Source organism: Camponotus floridanus, unplaced genomic scaffold (genome assembly GCF_003227725.1).
Source record: "Camponotus floridanus strain SB8 unplaced genomic scaffold, Cflo_v7.5 scaffold5, whole genome shotgun sequence".
NCBI classification, from domain to species: domain Eukaryota; kingdom Metazoa; phylum Arthropoda; class Insecta; order Hymenoptera; family Formicidae; genus Camponotus; species Camponotus floridanus.
This window is the reverse complement of record NW_020229658.1, coordinates 28,561-54,173: the sequence shown is the minus strand read 5'-3', so window position 1 is coordinate 54,173 and position 25,613 is coordinate 28,561. Positions and strand designations below refer to the sequence as shown.

At 28.6% G+C, this 25,613-nt stretch overlaps 1 protein-coding gene across 4 annotated transcripts; it reads right to left on the bottom strand.

Moving 5' to 3' along the window:
- Positions 1 to 1,306: 1,306 nt before the first annotated feature.
- LOC105254052 (janus kinase and microtubule-interacting protein 3) lies at positions 1,307 to 24,103 on the bottom strand. Of its 4 annotated transcripts, none has more exons than XM_025412258.1 (13): positions 24,013 to 24,103; positions 22,621 to 22,810; positions 21,833 to 22,189; positions 21,318 to 21,597; positions 20,919 to 21,032; positions 17,657 to 17,746; positions 7,001 to 7,096; positions 6,655 to 6,777; positions 6,133 to 6,459; positions 5,669 to 5,893; positions 4,712 to 5,533; positions 2,858 to 3,392; positions 1,307 to 1,446 (listed from the first exon to the last, which is right to left on the bottom strand). In XM_025412258.1, the coding sequence occupies exons 2-12, from the start codon at positions 22,803 to 22,805 to the stop codon at positions 3,144 to 3,146; spliced, it is 2,868 nt and encodes a 955-aa protein (XP_025268043.1). In that variant the 5' UTR covers positions 22,806 to 22,810; positions 24,013 to 24,103; the 3' UTR covers positions 1,307 to 1,446; positions 2,858 to 3,143. The 4 variants fall into 4 exon arrangements, with proteins under 4 accessions (XP_025268043.1, XP_025268044.1, XP_025268042.1 ...); XM_025412259.1 differs by having other exon boundaries at positions 2,798 to 3,392; positions 23,965 to 24,096; XM_025412257.1 differs by having other exon boundaries at positions 23,965 to 24,096.
- Between the last annotated feature and the right edge of the window lie 1,510 nt (positions 24,104 to 25,613).

Genomic DNA, 25,613 nt, shown 5'->3' with positions numbered 1-25,613 from the left:
ATGCATACTTATGTATATATATATATATATATATATATATATATATACATATATAATTAAATATAAGTTAAATATATAAACAGGCACATATACATATTTTTTTATACATATAAAGACACACGCAAACTGAACATAATTTTATAAGATTTCATTAAAATTCACGACATTCGATAATTTCAATGGTTTTATGATTATTCCGCTATATTCGATATATATATTTTATATTTTTCATTATATATTGGTGAGACAATTTTAGAAAATAATTAAAAAAAGATATCAAGGAAAGTAAACTAATTTGTTGAGAAAATATATTCTCTGTGATATATACATAATTATACGACTAATTAAACAATTCTTTGATATATAATTTTTGATATATAGATTCTTAAGATATATAGACTATAGATAAAACAGAATTTTCAGTGCAAATGACACAGACATGTTTTTGTTGATTGCTCAATACGTATTAATCGGATTATTAATTGCGTATTAATTTGTAATATATTGCAGTATATGTCATTTTGTACTTGTTCCTACATAATATATTTTTTGTCATTTTAAATTTAAATTTGCATCGAGAGACGCATATTTAAACTTTAATATGTAAAAAATAAATTACATATTTAGAGATACATCGACACAAGAACATATCTGTTTAGAGTATTTATTGTCAATCTGATTCTTCTCTTGGCGTATCTCTATTATGAATATGATTTTTTATTATTACATATATTTTGAAACGTGTAAGATTATTTCGCAAAAATGCTTTAATTTACGCTCGCGTGGAAGAGAGTAATCTACGGCTTATTTGGCACTTGATTTCACAGCTTGTACAAAACTGTTGATCGTGATATATGAGGGGATGAAATACGTCAAACCGAGGATCATTCGCAAGCGCCCTTGTTTCTTTTTAGAACGTACCATTTCTGATCGTTACTTGGGCACACCAAGCAGCGCCAGCCGTATTGTCCTAAAAATAAGAAAAAAATCTTTGACATGGAAATACACCGCGATAAACTATAGTTGTAAATAATAAGAATTGAAAAATTATTAGATCAGTAATATCAATTATGTATACTATAATATAATAAATAACATGCTTCTTATTCTACATGCCTTTATTTTATTTATAAATGTGATATCGCTTTATAGATTTAAATTCATATTATTCTAGATATTATTGCATTTAAATTGACATTATTATTCAAATTTATTTAAAGTCCGTATTTCAAAATGCCAACAAAACTAATTACACAATTTGGGCTTTATTAACATTTTAATAAATATTTAAAAGATTTAATTTACCTCATTCGTGCCACGAGGGCATATCTATGGGTTTATTGTTTCTTCCGTGGAACTCGTCGGATAAATAAACGGAATTTGGAACGATGAAAGACGAAGGAAAGCTTTTTCTCATTTTTATCTCCAACGAAAGTAGATCACTTGCTGTAAAATATACATATGATGAAACGATATTTTGTTTCCCGTACAACATAAGATCTTTTACCTATAACTATATTATAGTAATTTTGTATAGTATAATATATATGCTGAAGAAACATTGTAAAAGCATGAAATTGCAAAATCTCAACGAGATTGTAATAATGTTGCAGAAATATTTTAAAAATATTGTAGACATATAATGTAATACATTGCGCAATCTTACAATAAAATATTTTTATAATGTTTTTTGGAATCTTTTTGTGTTGTATGGATCTTAACTCTTTTGTTGTATTAAAGAGATAGATTGTACATATTCTTAAATATTCATTATATATATATATATATATATATATATTCATTATATTATATCTACATTAAAAACAATCATAATTGCTATAAAACTGGTGTTTTTAATTGGAATTTGCAATACAATACTAATGTATTATGACCAAATGTAATGAAAAGATTAAACAATACCATTAAATGTTAAACTTTGATGCATATTCTTTTCTCAAAGCAAAGCAATGCAATTTTAATTCAAAACAAAATTAATATCGATTATTAACACTATATTATTATCGACTATTAATACTATTACTTTTCCGTAAACATATCCATGCCATAACGATCAATTCCGCATGAGATAGATGAAAAAAATAGGAGAAGAGAAGCATAATCATTACCATCACCAACTAATATTAAGCGTACAATATATAATATCATATAAACAGAAACATGTATACAGTACTATTATAATCCAAATAATTAATAATTTTAAATATAAATTGATAATTTTTAAATAATTTTAAAAGTTTCGATAAACTAGATACACAAAAGATTGTAAAAAGCATATTAAACTTAATAATTTTGAAAATAATCATAATTATTATCGTTTTATTTTTGAGAATATTAATGTTATAGAACTTGATTTTTAAGATAAAAATATAAAGCTTTAAAAATATAATATTACTTTATTTTACTTTATTATTCTTTACTTTACTTTATTATTCTTTATTTAACTATAGACATCATAATTAAATAAAAAGTTTGTCGAGTAATAATCACGTTTTAACATAATATAATTATATTACTTTAATACAGCATAATCCTCGCACTGTTCAGAATTTTCACAAATCAATGAATATATACATACATACATACATACATACATACATACATACATACATACATACATACATACATACACACATACATACATACATACACACATACATACATACATACATACACATATACATACACACATACTCTTTTCGACATTTTCGAATCGAATACAAATAAATTCATTGGTCGTCTGTCTCATATGTGTGTGTGTATATATATATATATGTACGTTCAAAGACGTAAAGTAGATATATGGTTGGTTAACTTTTCTTCTCCTTCTTCCCCTCACCTCCTCATCATCCACACTTTTTTCCACGACCTCGGTCTTCTTCATGTTTGACATTATTTTCTGGGAGCCGTTGTTCCTCTATCGCGCGAAAAAGTTTCCATCTTCTCTTCAAAACTATACATCAATTCGGGCAAGCACTAGTTTTCATTTACAACGCAAGCCTAACTTTTTTCAATGTGAAAATGAAATTACAGTAAAAACTCACTAAACATTATCGAATTTTCTAAATCATGCCCATTTTATTATAGTTCATTATTAAAAATTCGACACAACACGGCCATAACAGTTACACGCAAATTTCTTGATATAAGACTAACGGATAACTTTTTCGTTCGAAAGAAACATCACGAGTAAATCTGACATTTGTCATTCTCGCTGTTTTCGCGGGTCGTATTTCATTATTTTTAATTCGCCTTCGTCTAACCTTCTTTTCCGAATCGTTTTTGGTAAGCGATTCGGAATCAATAACGATCGGTTCTTCGATTTCAGGTAATTTCACTTTATCTTCTTTCTTCTTCTTTTCTAGGGATACAAGCTACAAGACAAATACAATATATACAATTTATTTATTACTTATTTTAAATTAAACAGTCTATTCTTCGTTATATATATATATATATATATATATATATATATAAATAACACTTTGCCAACTGTTCGAATTACGCCTGATTAAACACAAAAGCCGGTGCAAAACATATCTGACATGAATTTAAATTTGTATAACTCTTATAATATGAAAATTCAAAAGGATCTCCGTCTTGGCGTGGTGGAGGGACTTAGGATCGCATCGGAGCCACTCGTTCAGAGATGGTATTGAGTGTGACAAACGAAGAGAGAGATCTCCTAAGCTAAAGTATTTGTGATCATGCCGACGACTGCGTGGCGCAGGAGATGCTGCATCGCGAATGTCCCCTCGGATATCGGGCATCTTCCGGGTGTATATGGCCAAGCTCCAGCTATTCGCGACATTCGCTGGGTGAGAACACACATCCGCGGTACTTGTGGGATTAACATAGACACGATCGAAAGAAAAATAAAAACCAAAAGCTCTGATTTAAATAAAGTACTCCAGGGCGTGGCTTCTCTAGAAGAGCGAACGACCGGAAGAATCAAACTCGGGCTCAATTAGAGACCGATCCAAAACCCGAGTTAAATATAGTCGAGTGGCTGGACATTGCTATACGAGTAAAAAGCAGCTTCAGAGAGAGAGGGAAACTACTAAAGTCCAAACCGCTCTCTTTGAGGCTGCTTTCCTGGACTGAGGGAAGTGGGACTCCGGCTGCGATACCTAAACATGCTTGACTGAAAATCGCACCCCCACAGACATTCACCAGGACAAACAATCCAAAATCAAGGATGATATGCTCAAGCGGCTTGATCGAGGATAATCCTCACTTTGAGAGGTTATTCTCATAGACAATTAGGTGTCGAAGAAAGTAATACGATTATGAAAATTATCAGTGATTTGCTAACTTGTCCTCTTTATGTAGGAAATCAAATATGCCTCTTCGCTCATTGGCAGCTAATGATGGTATCCAGATATGTGTAAATTGATAATTGCAAATATAGAATGATAGAGATTAAATAATAAAATCTTGACGCTTATCATGTTTATATTAAGTGCTTATTGCGGATTAAGGTGCGAAAAATATATTTTAAACTTGTCATTCAGTGATGCGCCATAAAACGAATAGATCTACCTGAACAATCGGCAATGTGTTAAATTTAGCAGATTGGCACATAGAATTGAAAAATCTCACGAAAATTATTTAAATAAAAACGTTAATTTTCGAGGAATCAAAAAAGAATTATACAATCGAGTTAAATATAGAATTGATGTAAATTACATACCGTGACATTGCACTGCGCTCCCAAGACACTCCGCTGATCGAAATTATCCACGTTATCCTGATCTTGGCATCGAGACACAATCATATTCATCCATGTTTCTACGGTTTGAGTAGATCGCGTGCAATTTATATTTTTCAGCCGATTTTGTACATCTTCCAAATTCTCTAAAGTTTCTGGAATTTGATATCTATTATGCTCCATATTTTTTATTTGTTCCGTAATAGGTTTTCCATCTTTATGTCCATTTTCCCTGAACTTAGACTTCGCGATGTTTCGTAACTCATTCTCCAACCAATATATCTTTTCTGTAAGTCTATAATTTTCATCCAGCAACTCCTCTTCTCTTTGTTTCGACAGTTGCTTCTCTCTTTCTCCATCCATTTCGGTTTTCTTGTAAATCTCAAGTCTCTCTTCGAGGTCGCGAATGCGTTCCTGATAGGAAGTCAACTGAACTATTGAATCCACTGCCGATACATCGAAATAGATCTTAGATGAATCAATTGGATGAAAAATCGATGTTGTAATCTTAGCCGCACGTTCCTGAATTCGAGCTCTTAACTCCTGGAGACGCTGCACTTCCTGAAGAAGTTCGCCGGATGGTACATTCGTTTGAGTGCTACGATCGGTAAACTCAACTTCGAGTAAGCTTTTTTCGTCTTCATGTTCCTCTTCCTCAAAAATACCGCTCTCCTGAAGAGTAAGTGGAGGCTTGCACGGTAACACGGGTGACGCGGATTTCACAGAGTTCACTAATGTAGTGTTGTTTGTATAAGGTATTACAGTCGCCACAGCGCGATTTCTCTGTTGGTTTGTTAGATGAGTCTGAAATTGTAAAAAATACAAAAAATTTTGCAATAAGCTATAAATATTCTATTTAAATACCTAATTATTGTATGATTTATATTAATTAATTTAAATTTTTCAGATAACTCGAAACAAACTTTCGCTCAAACTTACTTTGTTTGCGTGAACAGGTTCCGGCGAAATGATGCCGCTGTCCACTGCGTGATCAAGACTATCTTTACGCACAGATGTTTCTTCTAATTCGAGCAATCGAAATTCCAAGAGCTCATTTTGCTCTCGTATTTCTGAAAGCTCTACTAAAAGTGTTGCTTCTCGTTCCTCAGCAGCTCGAAGTTTATCATTCAGCTCGCTCACCTCCTTATTACGATCAACACATCTCTGTAAAAAAAAAAGAATACAGATTTTTTTTACAAGAACCTTTCAGATATAGCAACTATTTAATCTACGCGCAATGATACAAATTGAACAAACGTAGAAGTAATAATAAGAATCAATTTCTAACAATTTGTGTTACTGAAGAGAAAATATTTAACATGTTCTCGGGTAATAATTAATCATGTATTATGATCTTAAAAGCAAATAACTAAAAAGATATGATGTATTTAAATAATTTGTACCTCTTGTAAGAGTGCTTTCTCCAAGTCACAAATTTGAATCTTGGCATACGAAAATTCCCGTTGCTCTTTAAGAAATTTTGACTGTAACTCTTCGATCTCGACAAGAATGGCCTCGTATGCTTCTTTAGTAATACCATTATTCTGCCATTGACCGTAGCCTCCAGGCTGCGGTGACATCGAAGATGGGGCACTGGACAAAGCACTGTCGTCATCTTCATGATCTTCTTCGTCATCGACTTCGGCAACTGGTTCCAATTCAAGCCATTGTTTATAAAACTCCTCCTTCTTTTTCTTGTTTGATAATTGCTCTAATTTTCTTTCTTTTTCCTTAACAGAAAAAATACTTGGTTTTTATATTTTCCAAACATTATTTCGAGAGAGATGTCTGACATTATTTAATTATGTGAATATTAACTATTTTATTTATTTCTTTTTTTTCAAAATCTTATTTTGTATAAATCAAAAATAATATTTTCTTCAAATTTTTAATTTGTATCAACTCTCTTAAGAAAAATCCATTACCTTAATTGTCTGTTTAAGTTTTTCGATGATTTCCTGCTGTTCAAGTGCAAGTTCACGAAGACGTTCGACTTCGATTTCATTTATGGCTTTATCAGATTCTACTGCCCGAATATATGACTCCACCTTACAATTAAATAACATACCATATCTTAGTAGTTTATGTCATTAAACATTTTTATTGTAATAATAGATATGTAAATAGTCATTAAAAAATAATATTAGAAATATTAATATAAAAATAACAATCTTACAGAAATAATTGATGCTACAAATATAAATTTTGCATAAGTACGTACATCAGAGAAACTACTTGTAAAAATGATACCTATTAACGACAATCTCATACCGTATGGCCATCGTCTGGGAAAATTTTCTTTTTCATGTAAGATGCATTGGTCGATTGTATTGGTCGGTTTCTTTCATTTTCCCGTAATTTCCGCATCTGTAACATTATAAAAATAATTAATTCTTAACAGGACATTTTGATACGATAACTGCTTCTGCAAATGAAAAAATATTCTGTATTTCTCTGCGTTATATAAAGAATCTGAAAAACAATCTGAACAAATTAATTTTTACAGAATATATATATATATATATATATATATATATATTCTATATATATATATATATATATATATATATATATATATTATAGAATATATATATATATATAGTTATAAATATACATCAAACTTCAAATAAAAAGTATAATTGCATAATTAAATTTCGCAAGATATTCCAGACGAAAAATCATTCAATCAATAAAAAATAATAATATTTGGTGACATTGATAAGAAAGGTCATATTTTCTTACCTTAACAATTATAATTATTTCTCAATGTTTTGTTTAATGATGAAAATATTATTTTAATCATTTATAAAACAATTTGCCAAATAAGTAATTAATAAATTTATAGAGAAAAACAATTTATTATAATTTTCTTTTGAATTTATGTGACGCTTCTTAGTATTTTTGTCAGAAGTAGTAGAAATGTATCGTAAATGTTTCAGCAATTTACGGTCTTCCGGGTTAATATCATGATCCAACGCGATGTATGCAACAAGACGGAAAAGACCGTAAGAGGAGAGAGGAAAGAAAAGCAGACGAATCGCATACTGCAATGGGTTACGAGAGAGTTTTAAAAGCCTGACTGGACCGTTAACTTGGCCCCCTGACATACAGCCATAGTCTTTTTCTTCTCCTCTCGTTTCTCACTCTCTCCCTCTCTTTCTTTCAGCTTCCTTCCTCTTCAGGTAATATCAACCTGTAGCATGTGTACGTAAGAGATGCGCCGAGAAACGATTGCACCTTACACACTTGCTAGCCGCGTTGCACGTGATGATGCACTTTGCGCCATATATGTAAATCGTAGGACACACGTGCTCGTTGTATCAGAGTTTCTCCTCTCTTCGGGGCCGGATTGACTATATCGGATATAAGACATATTAGGACAGGTGAAACGAGCGCGTCATGCATTACCGTTATCTGTGTTTCGCCGCTCATCTCATCTCATTTTGCGTGTCTCGACGTTATCTTATATTTATCTGACATTTGTACAGTTATTGGAATTGACGCTAAAAATAATTAGCGAATTCAATGTGAGCGCAAAAGTAATATTATTTTAAGGCTACTTTACAAAACTACGAAAATGATAAAACTGCGTGAAATGAATTTTACTAATAAACATGCCCGTAAAAAAATTATATTCGGATTCTACAAGAGAAATTTCACATAAATATAAAATATAATAGTAACAGAGTACATATAATTCCAATAATGACCCATTCATATATACATATATACTCCCACACTTACATACATCATATGTATATCATATGTATTTTATGTATCATATGTTAGATAATTCTATCTCTTACCTAAATAAAGATTTGTTTCATATTTTTTTAACTATAAAAATTTTAATTCTTGAAAAGTATTTTTTGTTTGTGATAGTGAATAATTGATGAATGCAAACAACTTTTTCTTTGTCTAAATCGAATTGTTAATAATAAAAAAGTGTAATTGAAAGCGTAAAATATAACGATCATATATCATAGTTTCCATAAAATGTAAATAATAAATTATATATATAATATATTATTTTATATATATATATATATCATAGTTTCCATAAATAATATACCTATATATATATATATATATATATATATATGTATATATATATAGGTATATTATTTATATTTTATGGAAACTATGATAATCGTTATATTTTACGCTTTCAATTACCCTTTTTTACCATTAACAATTCGAGATATACATATATATATATATATATATATATATATATATATATATAATTAAATATATATACATATATAATTCATTTTATATATGTTATTTTTATTGATTTATATCATTATTTCATATTCGACAACTTTTGACACACACCATGTATAATGCATAAGATCTCATAAAATTCTTTTTAAATCAAGAATTATTATTAAGAATTTTATGCACAGGTGCTCTTTAGCTTGTAAATATGATATTTCTAAGAGGAATAATATATCTATAAGATGACACGAACATGTCTATATTTAGAATCTGCGCCGCGATTTTACCATTTATATAAAATTTAATAATTTTTTCTATTTATAGATTAAATTTTTGAAAAATTATGTCTCTTTTTCATTGAAGAGTCTCGCACATGTGGCATCTTGACCCATACCATTCTCAGTATGTGGTCTCTCGTCTCACTTTCACCGATCGTTTTTCGCCCCCGCTTACAATCTTCAACAATCGCGACTGTGCGTTTCTCGAATGGCTCGTGTATTTCTAATATACTATCATTTATTGAGAATCAGTGAAACTTCTTTAAGAATGCAATTATATTTTTCGATTTTTAAATTGATTTATGATAAAGATTCATGTTTCATATTTTTATTGTAAAATATGAATTAACAGCTTTTTAATATGATTAAAACAATAGGGAATAAAGATTAGAAGAGAGAATATCCTTTTTCGATATTAATCTTTTGAATATTCATCTATATTTTAACTTTGGTATAAATGTTATTAATAAATGTTATTAAAGGTAAATAAATGTTATTAAAGGTAAAATTAATTGGAGTGAAATAAAGCAACATAGATATTATCAGCTCTCTGTGATATTGATTAAAATATCAAAATTAAATTTTGTAAAAATTTAAATTATCAATATATATTTATTTGTTTTTCGTATATATTTTTTTTCTATGTGAAAATGTGAATCTAAGTCGTGGTCTAATGCTGAAAATATTTTTTATATAAATAATAAGTAAAACTTTTGTATTTTATTAATTTAGAGGTGGCACAATTAGAGAATGCATAAAATAAGAATAGAAAAAAAAATTTCTGGAAAACAATTATTTTGCATTGTCAATAGCAATTACTCGTCTCTTATTAATCAGAACTATTTATTATTAATCAGAACTATTGTATACTGTTTATCGCACTTAAAGCGTCAGTTTTATTTTTATTATTAGTTTTTATATGTTTGTATATATTTCAACATATAAAATCAAAATATATTTGCATATCTAAAGAACATGTCAGATAATAAAAGCGCGTAAATAACATTATTCTTTCTACAAGATTATTCTTTTTCTGTTCATTCTCGTTACGCTAAAAAAAGAAATTATTAATTAGTGATACGTGTCTATCGCGCGCGCGTTGCTCACATATTATTAATAATGCAACCGCAATGATTGGATTGAAATTATATAGCATCTCATGATGGAAGACGTGTGACTACGTAAGCATTATTCTCCCACATAAAGCTGCGGTAGCTGCGTTTCGTACCTGTATAGAGATGTTGCCTGAGGCATATCATGTGACTTGATTATGAACTTGAAGATCTGCGTGATGCATTCTTCTTTCAGTGATATTTGTTCTACATATGTTGTGTATATGTGTATACATACACAACAATAATTTTTTGTAATAAAGATAAAAAAACATCCATAATGCTATATTTTTATCAAATAGAGTGTAAGATAGGACTTTGAAGGTTATTTATAATTACTTACAGACTTTTATATATAATACTAGATCGCTAAAAGCAATATTAAAAGTGACATAAGAACCACATCTATTGAGCAGAATATATAGATTGGGCAGCTAAATGTGTTATAAGTTATTGGCATATTTCTCATATTTATATGTATATATGTACATATGAGGCATCATGAAGAGATCAATTAACCGAAATATAACTATGTAATTTTATGAATGCTTTGCTTTTATTATAGTTTCTTGTAAAATAAAAAATAGCTTCGTAAATAAAAGATTCGTCGAAATAATGTCGATTATTTTATTTACTAATCTATTTGCGGGAATTTCTGTTCAATAAACCAAGGCTAAACGAAACAAAATTGAAGCTATTGTTAGACATGTAGAAAAATTACCGAATAGTGATTCTCTGGCAAGCTAATTCAATCTGATATCGTGGCCATGACTTTGATGTTGCCCATTAATATGTACGTTTATATCATATACATATTCGTATCTCTATATTGTGAAATTGAGAACTTTCTTTCAAGAAGTAGCTCATCGAAAGCGGTGGCGTCATGATATGTCGAGAGGGTACTTGGCTACTGATACGTCGCGCGCTGTATCCCTGAAGTTCTATCGATCCTCAAGAAAAACTCGAGATAGAATCGAAGGAAGAATGTATGGCCGTTCCACTTGCAATCGAGACGAAAAGGAAGCGCATCCGGCGAAATAACAATTCCGTTTAAAGTTCTAAAAGGATTACTGCCGCCTTTCTCTCTTCGCCTTCTTTCACGCGCCGTAGAGTTCATTGAAATTCATCCCGAATACTGCTTCGAAGGAGGACACAATGAAAGATAAGTTAAATGCTTAAGGCATACTTATGTATCCGTTTGTGCCTATATGCATATCACGATATATGCAGATATTCCTCTATGATATACACCCTCGTACTTACAAATATATTTTCTAAGTAATTAGTAAATTTACTATGAATTTATGTGTATTTGAATCTATAATTTTAATTATCAATTGCTTATTGTTTCTTCGTCCTAAAATAGTATCAATCAAACGTTATTATTTCAATCTCGTGAAACCGTTTTTCCATTTTAATTAATCTTAATCTTTTCAACGTAATTAGATTGAAAAGGGCTATTTCTCCAAGCAATAGCAAAATATTAATTTACTTGAGGGAAAAATTTTTGTCAGAAAATTTTAGAATATAATAATGTTATATGTATATATTTTACTTCATATAAATCAATTCATATTTGTATACAATTTTATAAATTAATGAAAAATTGATTAAGATTTATGTTAATAATTTAACGATAAAATAAATTGCTATGTCTTGATGTTTTGATGTGTACAATAAAAAATTTTAGTGATATACATAGTGACACCATATACATAGCTTTACAGGTACAAGTACTATATGTGAATATGGAAGTTAATACATATCTATGTAATGAACAAATTAACAACTGCTACGAAAATGTAGGGAGAGCATGCTATACCATGCAAGTTCGTGCATACGCATGTATACGCACATAGACATCCTTATATAAGAATGTCCTGGATTATTTAATATATGTTTATTAAACTAATATGTAGTCTCATATTTAATTACAATTATACCTTTTATTGCTAATATATTATTCCGTTCCTAATGTTGTTACTTATTGTCAGCCGATTTGGCTAATATGAGATCGTGCTATTTCAAATTTAAATATAGCACGGTTATAGAAAAAAAGTTAAAACGTAAAAAATTAAAATATATTCTCTTAGTATATTTATTTTTGTTGATTAGTTATTTTATTCTCTTTTGTTACTTCACCTTTAACCTGTAAAGCTATTTCCAGTTACATTCTCCGTACTAACACAAATTTTTAAATTTCAAAATCATCGAAAATCTCGATGGATAAAATCTTTCTAATTATATTTTTATTTTACAATTTATTTTCATTTGTAAAAATTAATTTGTAAAATATTACTTAAAATAACTTGCTATGTTATTATTACAATATATAACGTATTGAAGAATTGTTATTCTAATCATAATTAATCATATATTATTAAGACTTTCAGTTTTCAAAAGAAATTTATTATAAATTATTATAGTAATAAGAAATTCATTAAATAATGGAATTTCCTGTGAGAAAGTTGTGGCTTAAGCCATTAAAGTTCTAACAAATACTTTTCAATTATTTTTAATTAAGCTTAACGATTTTCTAGTCTAGTACAAAGATGTTAAAAATAATAAATTTCAAATAATGAAGTTTATAAATAATGAAGCCAAGAAAAAATATGAGTTATTTATGAATCTTTTTGGTATCTTTTATATTATTTTTGAACTTGCCAATTTTAATATAATTATAATTTTATATAATTTTAATATAATTAAATAATTTTCATATTCAGTGATTTGAAAAAAAAAGCTTTAAATTTGAACAATATTTGATAAATTCTCAACAATTAAATCCATTTTTATTATATGCGCATTTATAATAATTTTACAAAATAAATTAATTACAGAAAGCATTGTTGCATTCGTTCGCATGACATTCATATTTTTTGTCATATTTTTCACAGTAGTATAGCGAGATTGTTCTCACGGTACATCGACGACGTGCAACTCGATTTCCCAGAGAATACGATCAACTCCACGCTTTAACATCGCGCTCTATTCAGGGACAAGAGAAGGCGTCGATAAAATTACAGTAGATACGTGAGAATATTTAATTTTGAAAGCTAACGAAGCAAATAAATGGGAGGGAGCTATTATATAATCAATTATTTAGCTGAAATAAAGTAATATGAAGAAATCTCTATATATTAAAATAATATGATAAAAATCTAAAAGATACACATGCGCACGTGTGTATGTGTATTTAGATTAACTGTCGGTTAACCTTCCTGACGAGTGGCAATATTATTATACGAATGATGTTTTGTGAAAAATTATACTCTCTTCTTCATGTAAAGTTGAAATTTATACAACTGTATCACAATTAAATTTTTCAGCGTAACTTTTTCTGCATAGATATTTACATAGATTTTTGCATAAATTTTTATAAATTGATAGAGAAACTACTAAAATTTTTTTAGTGATTCTTAACAAAAAAATTAGAGATCATCACTTGTTACGGTTGTCCAGAATCTATAGTACTAGTATGTATTTTTATATATAACTAATATAAATTTTAAATTATATTTTTTTAAAGTAAATTACATATTTCAAAAATTAAATAAAATAAAATAATTCTATAATTTATTTTGCTGTTTAAAAATGCGTATATATGTATGTAAAATATAGTCTTTGATCAATTTAAATTTAATTTTTTTAAAATCTGTTTCAAATACATTCTGAAAAATCTGTCGTTAAAAGTTATGTATATATATGTATATAATGCATAAGAAATGAAATACATACTTCTTTAATACTCCGTTTAAGAAACGTATGATAAAAATATTACAGTAAACTACTATAGTAAAAAGTTAAACATTACACTTATATAATAAATATATAATTTTTAAAATTATATAATAATTACATAATACATATTACATAATACATATTACATATATCAATATCCTTTATTTTTTCATTTAAATGATACTTTAATGTAATCATGCATACAGTTGGCGAGCCACAATTATAAACATGATAAAATCAGCATCACAGAAGGATTTTCCAGAATTCTATATAAAATATATGGTATATAAATTCTATATAATAATGTCATCATCCTTACCTCGTTCCATACGAACCCCATAAACGGATCGATTTTGAGAATTCATATAAGGAGTATGAGAAAAAAAGAAGCGAAATATATGTATATCATTAAATCATATATACATATATCTGTAACGATACGAATCTTATAACTTTAATCATATATCACACTCGAGCATTCACGGGAAAGCACATAACACGTCAGACAGAGCCGGTACGTACACGGTCGACGTCTAGACCAGACTGAAGCGCGAGCACTTTCAACGAATGTGAAGCCTTCCACACTACTTGCCTGTGGAATCGTGAACGGATCCGTTCCTTTCATTCCATTCGGAAAGTTACGGACGAATCTATAATCTGCTGAGCTGATAGAAATTTACAATCAGATTTGAGACACAAATTTAAGAATAGGATTGTGCTTTTCCTTCTATTCCTATACGCGACACAATGTGGTCCGTATTTGAGTTAATATATTATCATCTTTATATTAAAATCATAAATGTGAAAAAGAGCAAATTAATTATTGAACTATTATTATTGAAAAATTTTTTTATATTATAAAAGCAATATTTAAATAGATTCTTCACAAAAATTATCAATAATAATTTTTTATGTTTTTTTTTTTAAAAAGATTTATGTATATATAGAGTATACTTAGTATGTGATCGAAATTAATGTCGAGAAATTGGACAACTTTGCGAAAAACTGAAATAGTTTTCGTGTTTCTTCTTTTTAGATCAGAGTTTATGAAAAAGTTCTCCGTTGGCAGAGAACGAGATATTTTCACGCTTTTACTGTAGACTCTGCATTACCGTTAGCTCGATTAAGCGGCGATAAAATGAGAAAGGGTGGCAATTATATTATGCGGCACGTAACTACATACAACCTTTTAGCTGCGACCGCTCGTTCGCTCGCATGGCCTTTAAGTTCCTTTGAGATGACGAAGACGTGCAATGCGCAATGCGCGCCCGCGCGGCATGTCTTACGGTGTAGCTCGATACATTAACCCGGTGATATCGCGTTATCCGAACACCTTCGACTAAAAGCAAATCGTCAAGATACGCGCTCGTCGAAAGTGTCTGCCCATTGGTTTCGACGATTCGTAATTGCTTCTTTGAATCGTTACACGTTTTGATGAAAGTACTGTTTAAAAAACCACCAATCGAATTGTCAGCGCATTTTTTGAAGCATGTCCGACCATTCAAAATATCTTGAATATAACTTATCGATCTAAATCGGGTTTTGATTTTTTGGACTAAAAAAATTAATTTTTGTAGTGCATTTTTCTGGAGAGTTTAAAGCTTTAAAAATAAAATTTAAACATTTTAGTCAAATTAAAAAAATTTAGAAAGCTATATCACTTTAGAAAGTAGCGTTTAGATAAAAATAAGTGTACATACGCCCGCACCTATTCCTGAGTCTTTATTTTTCTTCAAACAGTCGATATTTGGATTGTATGTATACATTATTATTTTCTCTTTCGTTCTCTCTCTCCCTCTCTCTCTCTCTCTCTCTCTCTCTCTCTCTTTCACTATTTATATGTAGCCTTTGAAATTCAAATATTTCTAAATAACTACTATCAAAAGCATTATATTAATTAATATTTTCTCGTCCTGTGCAAAATGGATGTAATATATCAATCTTAAGATATAAAGAGAAAACATTAAATAAAAAGTAGAAATTTATTGCAAATTTATCATTGTATGAATGATTCAATTATGACTTATATGAATTAGGTTACTACTTTTTTTAGTAATTTTTTTAGTAATTAGGCATTTCAGTTTTCAATAAACACATACTTATTTAAAAAAAAAGTGATTAGAAAATTATATTTATGTTTGTGTGTGTCTAAAATAACTACGAAAATTTTAACGCATTAATTTAGACACTTATGTTTTTAAATGTTTATATTACAAATCAGCAACGATTAAAATAGTTAAAAACTTAGCTACTTATATTTTCAATGAGATATATTAATATATTAAAGTAATGTCTATATAAGAATCATTATTGGTTTCCAAAAAAAAGCATTTATTAATACGAAAAATATCAAGCGTAAGAACTATATGGTAAGAATTATAAGAGAGAACATAATATCTTGCAAAGTTGAAGCAGTTGATGAGAAAGAAATTTTTAATAAAGAATACTCTTTACACATTGTTATTAAATAACAAATTATCTGGTAAAAGCTATAAATTCAATCTCTCTCTCTCTCTCTCTTTCTCTCTCTCTCTCTCTCTCTCTCTCTCTCTCTCCTTGCTACAATCTTATATACGAAACTTTACACATATTACACATAATATTAAACACTTTTTTCGAAAATATATTTACCAATTTCAGGTTATATCGTTTTTCAAAAACAAAGTGGTTTATTAACCTTTTATATATCAATAAGTACCATATTTATTTTTACATATAATAAAGACACAACAAATGCTTCTATTAATTTTGTAACTTGCTGAAATACCATGATAAATCAAACATTCTTGATTTAAAAAAATTAATAATCAAGAAATCGTCCATTAAGATTGTATAGAAAAATTTTGATTAAAAAAATATGTTCTTAAAAAAAATTATTACTTTCAGTGTAAAGATTAATGTAATGTATTAAATTTGAGATAAAGATAAGTGTAAATCATTGATTTTAATTTTAAACAAGTTCAACGTTGAAATGACTTCTAAGAAAATATACTGTGTAAACTTACACCGGAAGTCGCACGATATGATAATCCCATGCACCGGTACGGTCCCCAGGATGAACCGTTGAATTGTTCGCACGACGGCTTACTATCATCGCCGGTATTTGAGAGCAAAGAAAATAAGGAAGAATTAAGAGCAAAACATATGGGAAAAACGGCGAAGCAAAGAGATAAGCATTGATATTATTTTTTTATTTCATTCAACGTGCGTAATTCAATGACGAGCGCGCGCGCACACACAGAGGGAAATAAATCGATAGATAGATAGATAGATAGATAGATAGATAGAGAATGAGAGAGAGAGAGAGGGGGGGGAGGGAGAAAGTTAAAACAATTCTTAATGTTGTAACTGAATAATGAAACAACTTAATTATTAAAACATTCAAAACAACATTATTAATATTCTGAGTGAAAAAGTATTATAATATATATATATATATATATATATATATATATATATATATTTCAAGCCAAAAATATTAAGAATATCTTTAGAACATCATTAAAAATTTTATATCTTACATATATATAACATTTTTTGCGGAAATAGAGATGTTAATAAATATAATTACTCACCGTATTGTACTCCATCGGTGTCAACTTTTCACGTTTTAAGAGTTTTGACAACTTTTCAATCTCCCGATTCTTGCTTCGTAGTTCACCCATCTGCAAAAATTCACAAAACTCGTTTGAATGCGGCAGATTTCTTGCGCGACTACGTGTGGCGAAAGTTGCAATGAGAAAAATTAACATTGCCGGCAATCATAAGGAAGAATGGGATACACAGCAATGATGAAGAGAGGAGGGGCAACGATTGGTCCCTTTCGTACCGCTTTCGAGCTCTCACCTCGTCTCATCGTGTAAGCCAGGCTTGTTAGGCCTCAGGGGCCTTTTGCTTTTATCTTGTCTGTATAAGTAAAATGAGAAAAACGCCACATTACGAGTCATGCGCTTCCATCTTTTGAATGTTCATACGTATACGATGAACGGTATACGAGCATGCATTTTGCGTTTCGATCACAGAAATCGCGCGATTTCACGAAGCTCGTGATAGCTGTTTTTACAGGTGAATGAAAAAAGTATTTCTTAAAACGGCTCTTCATTATTGTTTACTAATAACATTATTGTTTACTTGTAACTAATAATTATCACTATATTTTACTCAAAACACATTAATTAATTAATTACATTAATACAATTAATTTTAAAATTTGCGAGTTTTAATTTTTAAGAAACTGCATGTCACAATTAATTACAAGACAGTTTTTAAAAGGTGCGTTTTAAAAAATAAAACTTCGACTTTTTTTTAAGTGCCTCAAAGGGTACATTTTACTTCCCATCGAATTGTCTTTTTCCAAGACTAAAATCAGATTGTGCAAAAATCTTAAAAATTTCACAACTTTATAGCCTTCTATGGAAAAAACAGAGATAGGTAAAAAGATGTCATTACATAAATTTTAAGTCGGAAAATTTCTTCGCTTTTCTATTATGTCTAGAAGCTGATCTATCGAGTTTCAAAGTATGTGCATTTTGCAAAGCTTTGGTCAAGTATCAGCAACATTCGCATTTTCGGTTTTGCAAAAGAGCAATAAATAGAATTTAATAGAATGGGAAGCATCATCCTTATCATCTTATAAAATCGAGGTCAGTGTTTGTAAACTCCCTTGTTAGAATTTGTACCAACGTTAGTAACGTCATCTAGACGTTAAAATATGATAAATCAAATACGTTTGAAGACACGTATTGCAATATTAAACAGTTAAGGAACACTACAATTGACAACAATATATTGCAACACGTGTCTTTAAGCGTATTTGATCTATTGTATTTTGATCCACCATATTGATTTTTTCGGAAGATCATATTATCTGAAGACAGACTTCTAACAAAAGAGACCGTATAATTACCGAAAACATATTATTAGCATTAATAATTAGCATAAATACATTAAATAAATTATTTAATATTGTATTTTTTCCTGTTTAATTTTAATCTTATATTAACAAAAAAATACATTTTAGTAAAACTTACAGTATAAAATTTGCCTTTAATCGATCTCTTTGTAGGTACCTTTTACCTATTTTCTTAATAAAAATGGATTTAATATTTTGGATTTAATTTTTATTTACTTACGTTAACAATAATTATATTTGTTAAAAATTTTATTGAAATTTGTTAAAATTATATAACATTATAATTTTCATATTTTAAAAACCAAAAATTTAAATTTTGATCAAAGTAATATGGATACTGTCAGTAATATAATCTTTTACCTTATATACTTTTATAATAATGTTTAAACTAATGATATTTAAATTTATTCTCATTAAGATCTCATTCAACAAATTAAATTCATGAAAATTCTATTTTATTTTTTTCGGTTGCTCCATATACTAAATCAGCTCAATCTTTTTTCGTTACAGCATTTCTTCGGCATTTGGCTCGTTGCTAAAGAATAAGATGACTATGAGTTTACGTCGGTAATGTGGCAGATAATTTCGTCGAACACTTACTATACGATTTCAATCGTAAATGTAGTAATGTTAAGAAGCGCAAAGTCTTTCTTATACCTCTTGAGACTCTACATACCGACTTTACACACAATCAATGCGAACAAGCATTTTGAATTAAATATAGAATCTGATGCGAGTAAACATAAAAGCAATAAAAATAATTTAAAATAAATTATTAGGAAGTAAATACTATTTCTGCATCGAATTGATAATAATTGATAATATAACTAATTTACGAGCAAAAGTAAATACACGAAAAAATACAAGATAAAATTATACGAAATGATCTTGAAAATATCGAAAAAGAAGAAATCTTTATAATATATGATGAGATAGTAAACATAAATAATATTAGATATTTTGTCCCTTTTCTTCTATTTTTTTGATTATTTATGATTATTTAAATACTCTACATAATAATTATATATATTGTAATACATATATTTAATTACCATTAATATACGTAATTATATTTAATTAATTTTACTCCACGTAAACTTATATTATATTTATATGAGAAATTTGCAATATTCTTTATATGTATATTATACATTATATCTCTTTTGTTCACTTGGAATATAATTAAGTCAACAAGTTGAAATAGATTAAAGACAAGAGTTAACTTAAATAGATTTAGAGTTTACTTTTGTGTGTGTGTGTGTGTGTGTGTGTGTGTGTGTGTGTGTATTTATCTACTCTACTTAAGATATAGTACAAAATGTGATATAATAAAAAAAGATAAAGTAAAAAATGTATATAAAATTGATAGTTAATGATAATCGCTTCGCGATATCGAAAAGATTGAATTAGAAATTAATTATTTAAACTAATATATTTTGAGAAAAATATATTTTGAGAAAAGAGAGATAATTTCCTATATCCATATAGAGAGCTTTGCTATTTCCAAACTGAATGAATCACACAAAATTCCAGAGCACACGAATAGCGTGAGAAAATCATGATCATTTTGGGTAATTTCACGGCAAAGATATTCATCTTTTTCATCGATGTTGTACGCTAAATACATTCACTGTGTTAGTAAAACTTTTGTCCATTATGAGACTAGATCAGATTGCATTCTAAACAGGCTCTTTTCTAGTTGTGTAGACTAATATCGGAGGATATAATTTTTTTATAAGCATCTTGGAACAGTCTCGCGCTGATGCTCGTGTTTCAGAAGGATATTTTTACATGCCTAAGAGATAGGTTATTCCCAGAGCGAAATTACTACTTTTGCTTGAGGCAACATTATGATCACATAATTATGAGGAACTATTAAATTGTTTAACGATGTTATTTCTGATATTTAAACATTATGTACTTACCATTTTTATAGTTTCGTTGCGATGCAATTTTCGTAGTGCGGAAAGCTCTGTTTCATGATTCTCTCGTTGAACTCGTGTTTCAACAATACGAATCTTTTCGGCATTTAGAGCAATCTAAATATAAAAATAACTTTGAAAAAAAACAAGATGCGATCTAATATATTGTGAACGTAGTAAATTACTAACAAATCTTAAAAAAGTGATACTTAAAGAGAATTTATTTGATATTATAAGAATTTTTTTAGCGAAAAGAAATCTTTATTCAATTAAATTTTTTTAATAAAGAAGAGTAAACCCCTCACATTTATCAATAAATTGGAAAATTGCAGATATTCCTATATCTTCTATAATAAAATATATTATTTTTAAATTTAAGAATTTAATGGAGAATTTTCTTACACGCAATTTTTCTTCGAGTTTTTCGTTTTCGGCGTGAAGATTTCGTATTTTTACTTCTAGACGGCGTACATCGTTGTAGGAAGAAGTATCATTGGCTTTGCGAGAGGTGTTCGTTCGTGATTTCATAAATTGCCACTCGAATCTTTGTATCGTACTTCCAGCTTCAGATAAGTTTTTTCTTAGAATCGATAATTCACGCACATGATTCTCGTCTTTCACGGAATCCGATTTAAACGGCAACGGCAACAGCGATGAAAATGGCGGCGCGAAATGAGCGATTCTGAATAAAAAATATTGCTTTCAGCACACACATTTTTATTCTAAATAGTCTTCAAAATTCTAAGTTACAAATTGATTATTTCATTATTTTGATACAAATTTCCAATTCTTTAATTTTTTAGAGTTTTAAACTCTCGAAAATAAGTAATAATAAGATAAATAAGAAATTAAAAATTTAAGATATAGAAATATTTATCTTCATTGTAGATAAAGTATTTTGTTCAAAATGTACTTACCTAGTCTTCAGTTCGGTTACGATAAATTGATACTTGGCAGCCTCAGCGATTCTAGCTTCCCTGAGGGCTGCTTCGAATTCCCTCTTGGCAATTTTCGCTGCTTTTCGTTGCTCATGTAGCTCTGTTCGTACATTCGCCAAATCTTCGCGTAGATTTCGCGCTCCCTCCTCTAACCATTGTATTGTTTTTCTCAATCTAGGAACATCACTTCTTTTCACGTCTATTTCGCAAGACCGTGATGTTTTTGTGTCCTGTGAGTTCACTGACACAGTCTGATTACATTTTTTTCTCAAACATGGCAATGATGAGATTTTTCTATCTTCTATGCCTTCAATATTTTTTTCTTTCAGTATCGCGCTGCGACAGATAAAATATAAATTAAATTATGTATTAGAATGTGTATATTATAATTGAGTGTGTGTGTTATGTGTTATAATTCAAGATAATATTTCTGATGGTGGAGTTAAGATATTACATTCTTTTTACACCTTTTTAAATTACAAAATCAATTGAATGGGCATTATTAAAAAAATATTGTACTGATCGTTAAACTATTATTTTGCTTATATTAATATTATGTTTTTGATATTTAAAATAGAATACATTGCATAAAAATATTTCAAATGTGTAAAAGATTATGGAGGTATATTAACAAATTCTAAAATATGAAAATATTCAAATGACAATGCAATGAAAATTTTTTTAACTATATCTTTGAGTTTTTTGCTAATGAATATGTACTTCTTTTATAATACATACAACTGTTAAATTTTGATAAATATTCTTACAAATTGCAATTGCATGATTCGTCGCGTCGTTGCGTTTTCTTGGGGATTTCCGAGTTCGTTGTCAGAGATTCTAATCGTCTTCGTTTTCTTACACCTTTCATGGATATAAGAAGATTAATTTCAGTCGTTGTTAATTTGTTCGTGTTTGTTGGCTTGACAGTATGTTCCTTTGAGGAGCTTGCCATCGTCACTGGAATCGTATTTATAAACTTATTAAAGTATTTATTATATACATGTATATATATATATATATATATATATATATATATATATATATAATAGGATAGATCAACAAAAATTTCTTATTTTGTAATTGATTAATTTATATGAAAAAAATGAAATGCACTAATAAAGAAAATAGGGAACACTTTTTGAACCCTAAAAATTGGGCTATTTTCCAAACCGCTAAAACTTGTCGAAAAATCATCGTAGACAAAAAATTAAAGAAGCATTTTAAGCTTGAAGTTTCAACTTTAACATGAAGTTGGTGATTTTCAAAAATTTTTTCATCTTCCTTATTTTACGCTTCAAAAAAGAATACACTGTTCAGTTCTTTAAAATTATGTACTTTTAACACGCTGCAACATGATAAAAAAATTTTTCTCGAGAAATTTAATTCAAATTCCATAAACTACAACATTTTGCCTATAAAACGCTGTTTTTTAAATTTTCCTACGATTTTTTTTGACTGAATAATACGATTTAAAAAATAAACCAGTACTTTTTAGATATGATGTCAATATTCAGCGAAAAATCATCGTAGACAAAAAATAAAAAAAGTATTTTGAAATTTCAAAAAAAAGTATTTTGAAATACTATGTCATATCTAAAAAGTACTGGTTTATTTTTAAAATCGTATTATTCAGTCAAAAAAAATCATAGGAAAATTTAAAAAACAGCGTTTTATAGGCAAAATGTTGTAGTTTATGGAATTTGAATTAAATTTCTCGAGAAAAATTTTTTTATCATGTTGCAGCGTATTAAAAGTACATAATTTTAAAGAACTGAATAGTGTATTCTTTTTTAAAGCTTTTTTTATTTTTTGTCTCTAACGCGTTATCGTTAATTTCTTTAATCTTTTTACCTTCTTTGTTCTGTGCTTTAAAAAAGAACATCGTTTTTTGTTCCTTAAAATTACGTAATGAAGAATGTTGGTTTCGAAGTCATGTAGCTCGGTCAAAAAAAATCGTACGAAAATTAAAAAAAAAGTGTTTTGTAGGCAAAACGTTATAGTTTATGGAATTTGAGTTGAAAAATTTTCGAGAAAAATTTTTTTATTGAACTGTAAAGTGTCAAAGATACGTAATTGAAGAATGAGGAATACACAATGAAAAAAAAATTTACCGTTTTTGTAAGAACGTAAGAATATCTTAATCGACCTGTTGGACTCACGAGATATATTATTGAATCCAATATGGACAGAGTGAAGGAGACCCTCCTCAGAAGGAACACTGTCGCCAACTAAAAGAGACCGAGAGCCCAAGCTACACCACAGCTTGTAATTGCTATATATGTCAACTACGTCATCTCTTTGGCTCTATTTAACTCTCATCTCTTCCCTCTCTTCACTGTTCATCTACGCTAAGTTTGAGTGCTTATTCGCGTCCGCTTTTATTTGCATAGACTTAGTCGTAGTCATTATCAACGTATCTCGATCACAAGAAAAATTTATAACATTTTAACATAAGTTAATTCTCTCGCTAATGTATAGATACACGAACGGAAATAATCTATTATGTAGTACTCTATATGTCATAACGAATATAGCATTCGTAGCATAAATAGTATACGCATTGAAATTCTCGGGTAAAAATTAAGCAAATTTACTATTTTCAATCAAACCTCTCAGTGAACATCGTTGAATAAAAGAAAGAAATTAAAACTAAAGAGAAACAAAATACGAGGATATGTTAGAGATGTTAAGATAAAATTTTTTTTAAGATTAACATTTTTTTCTTTAAGCATTGATAAAACCATTTTATATTGATAATAGCCAAGGAATATAAAATAATATATATATAGGCCAAATAAAATACTCTAAAACATATTCACGCATATACGAGATAGATAAAAAAAGTCTACAACTTTATGTGCCTGCAATTTTTATATTAGCATGTTTCTATCAATTATAATTCAACATTTGAAAAGTGCAATAGTGAAAAGATGATAATTGAAAGCTGTATGATTTAATAATATGTATTTATTGTAAAGACATATTATCAATGTTTAATTACGACAGTTCTCAGAAAACTGAAATATCGATAGAACGTGCCAAACAAAATTATAATTTGTAGATTAATTGCAGCATTTAAGGAGTATGATTCAGTGACAGATATATGGTACATATGTCAAAATTTGACCATATATAAATTGCACGCTTAATGAAGAATATTCAAAAATAAATTGTGCTTGAAGATTCGACCACTTCTATAATAACATGTTCACAATTGCGTAGTTTATGTGTAGCAATATATTGCATACATAATTTCCAAGAATTCCAAGAATCTAAATAAAGTAATTATTTAAAAAGTCTATTATCTTTTATTTTATTTAGAATTATTGATAAAAAAATTTGTAAACCTTTTTCTTAGTCCACTTTACACAATGTTACGAAAAACCAGAGTTACTAATATAGTGTTTTATAAAATTCTAGTTATAAATATAACAATAAATATAATATAAATTCTATAATTGAACGTATGCATGCGTGCCTGCGTGCGTGCGTGCGTGCGCACGTGTATGCGTGAACACATTCCAGATGTAATTATAGACTATTTTTTCTACAAAATATTTCTTTTTTTAATATTAATCAGCATTCTTTAAATAAACGTTACTAGATGTTAACACTATAAAGTAAAAAATAAATTGTATACATACTGGAATAGAAATATTTTAATACATGAATTTATGTATTTAATTGAAAATATATTTTCTCTCATACATGCCTTGTATTTAGTCCTACGCCTAAATTTATGTGTCAAAGCATTCCTGTA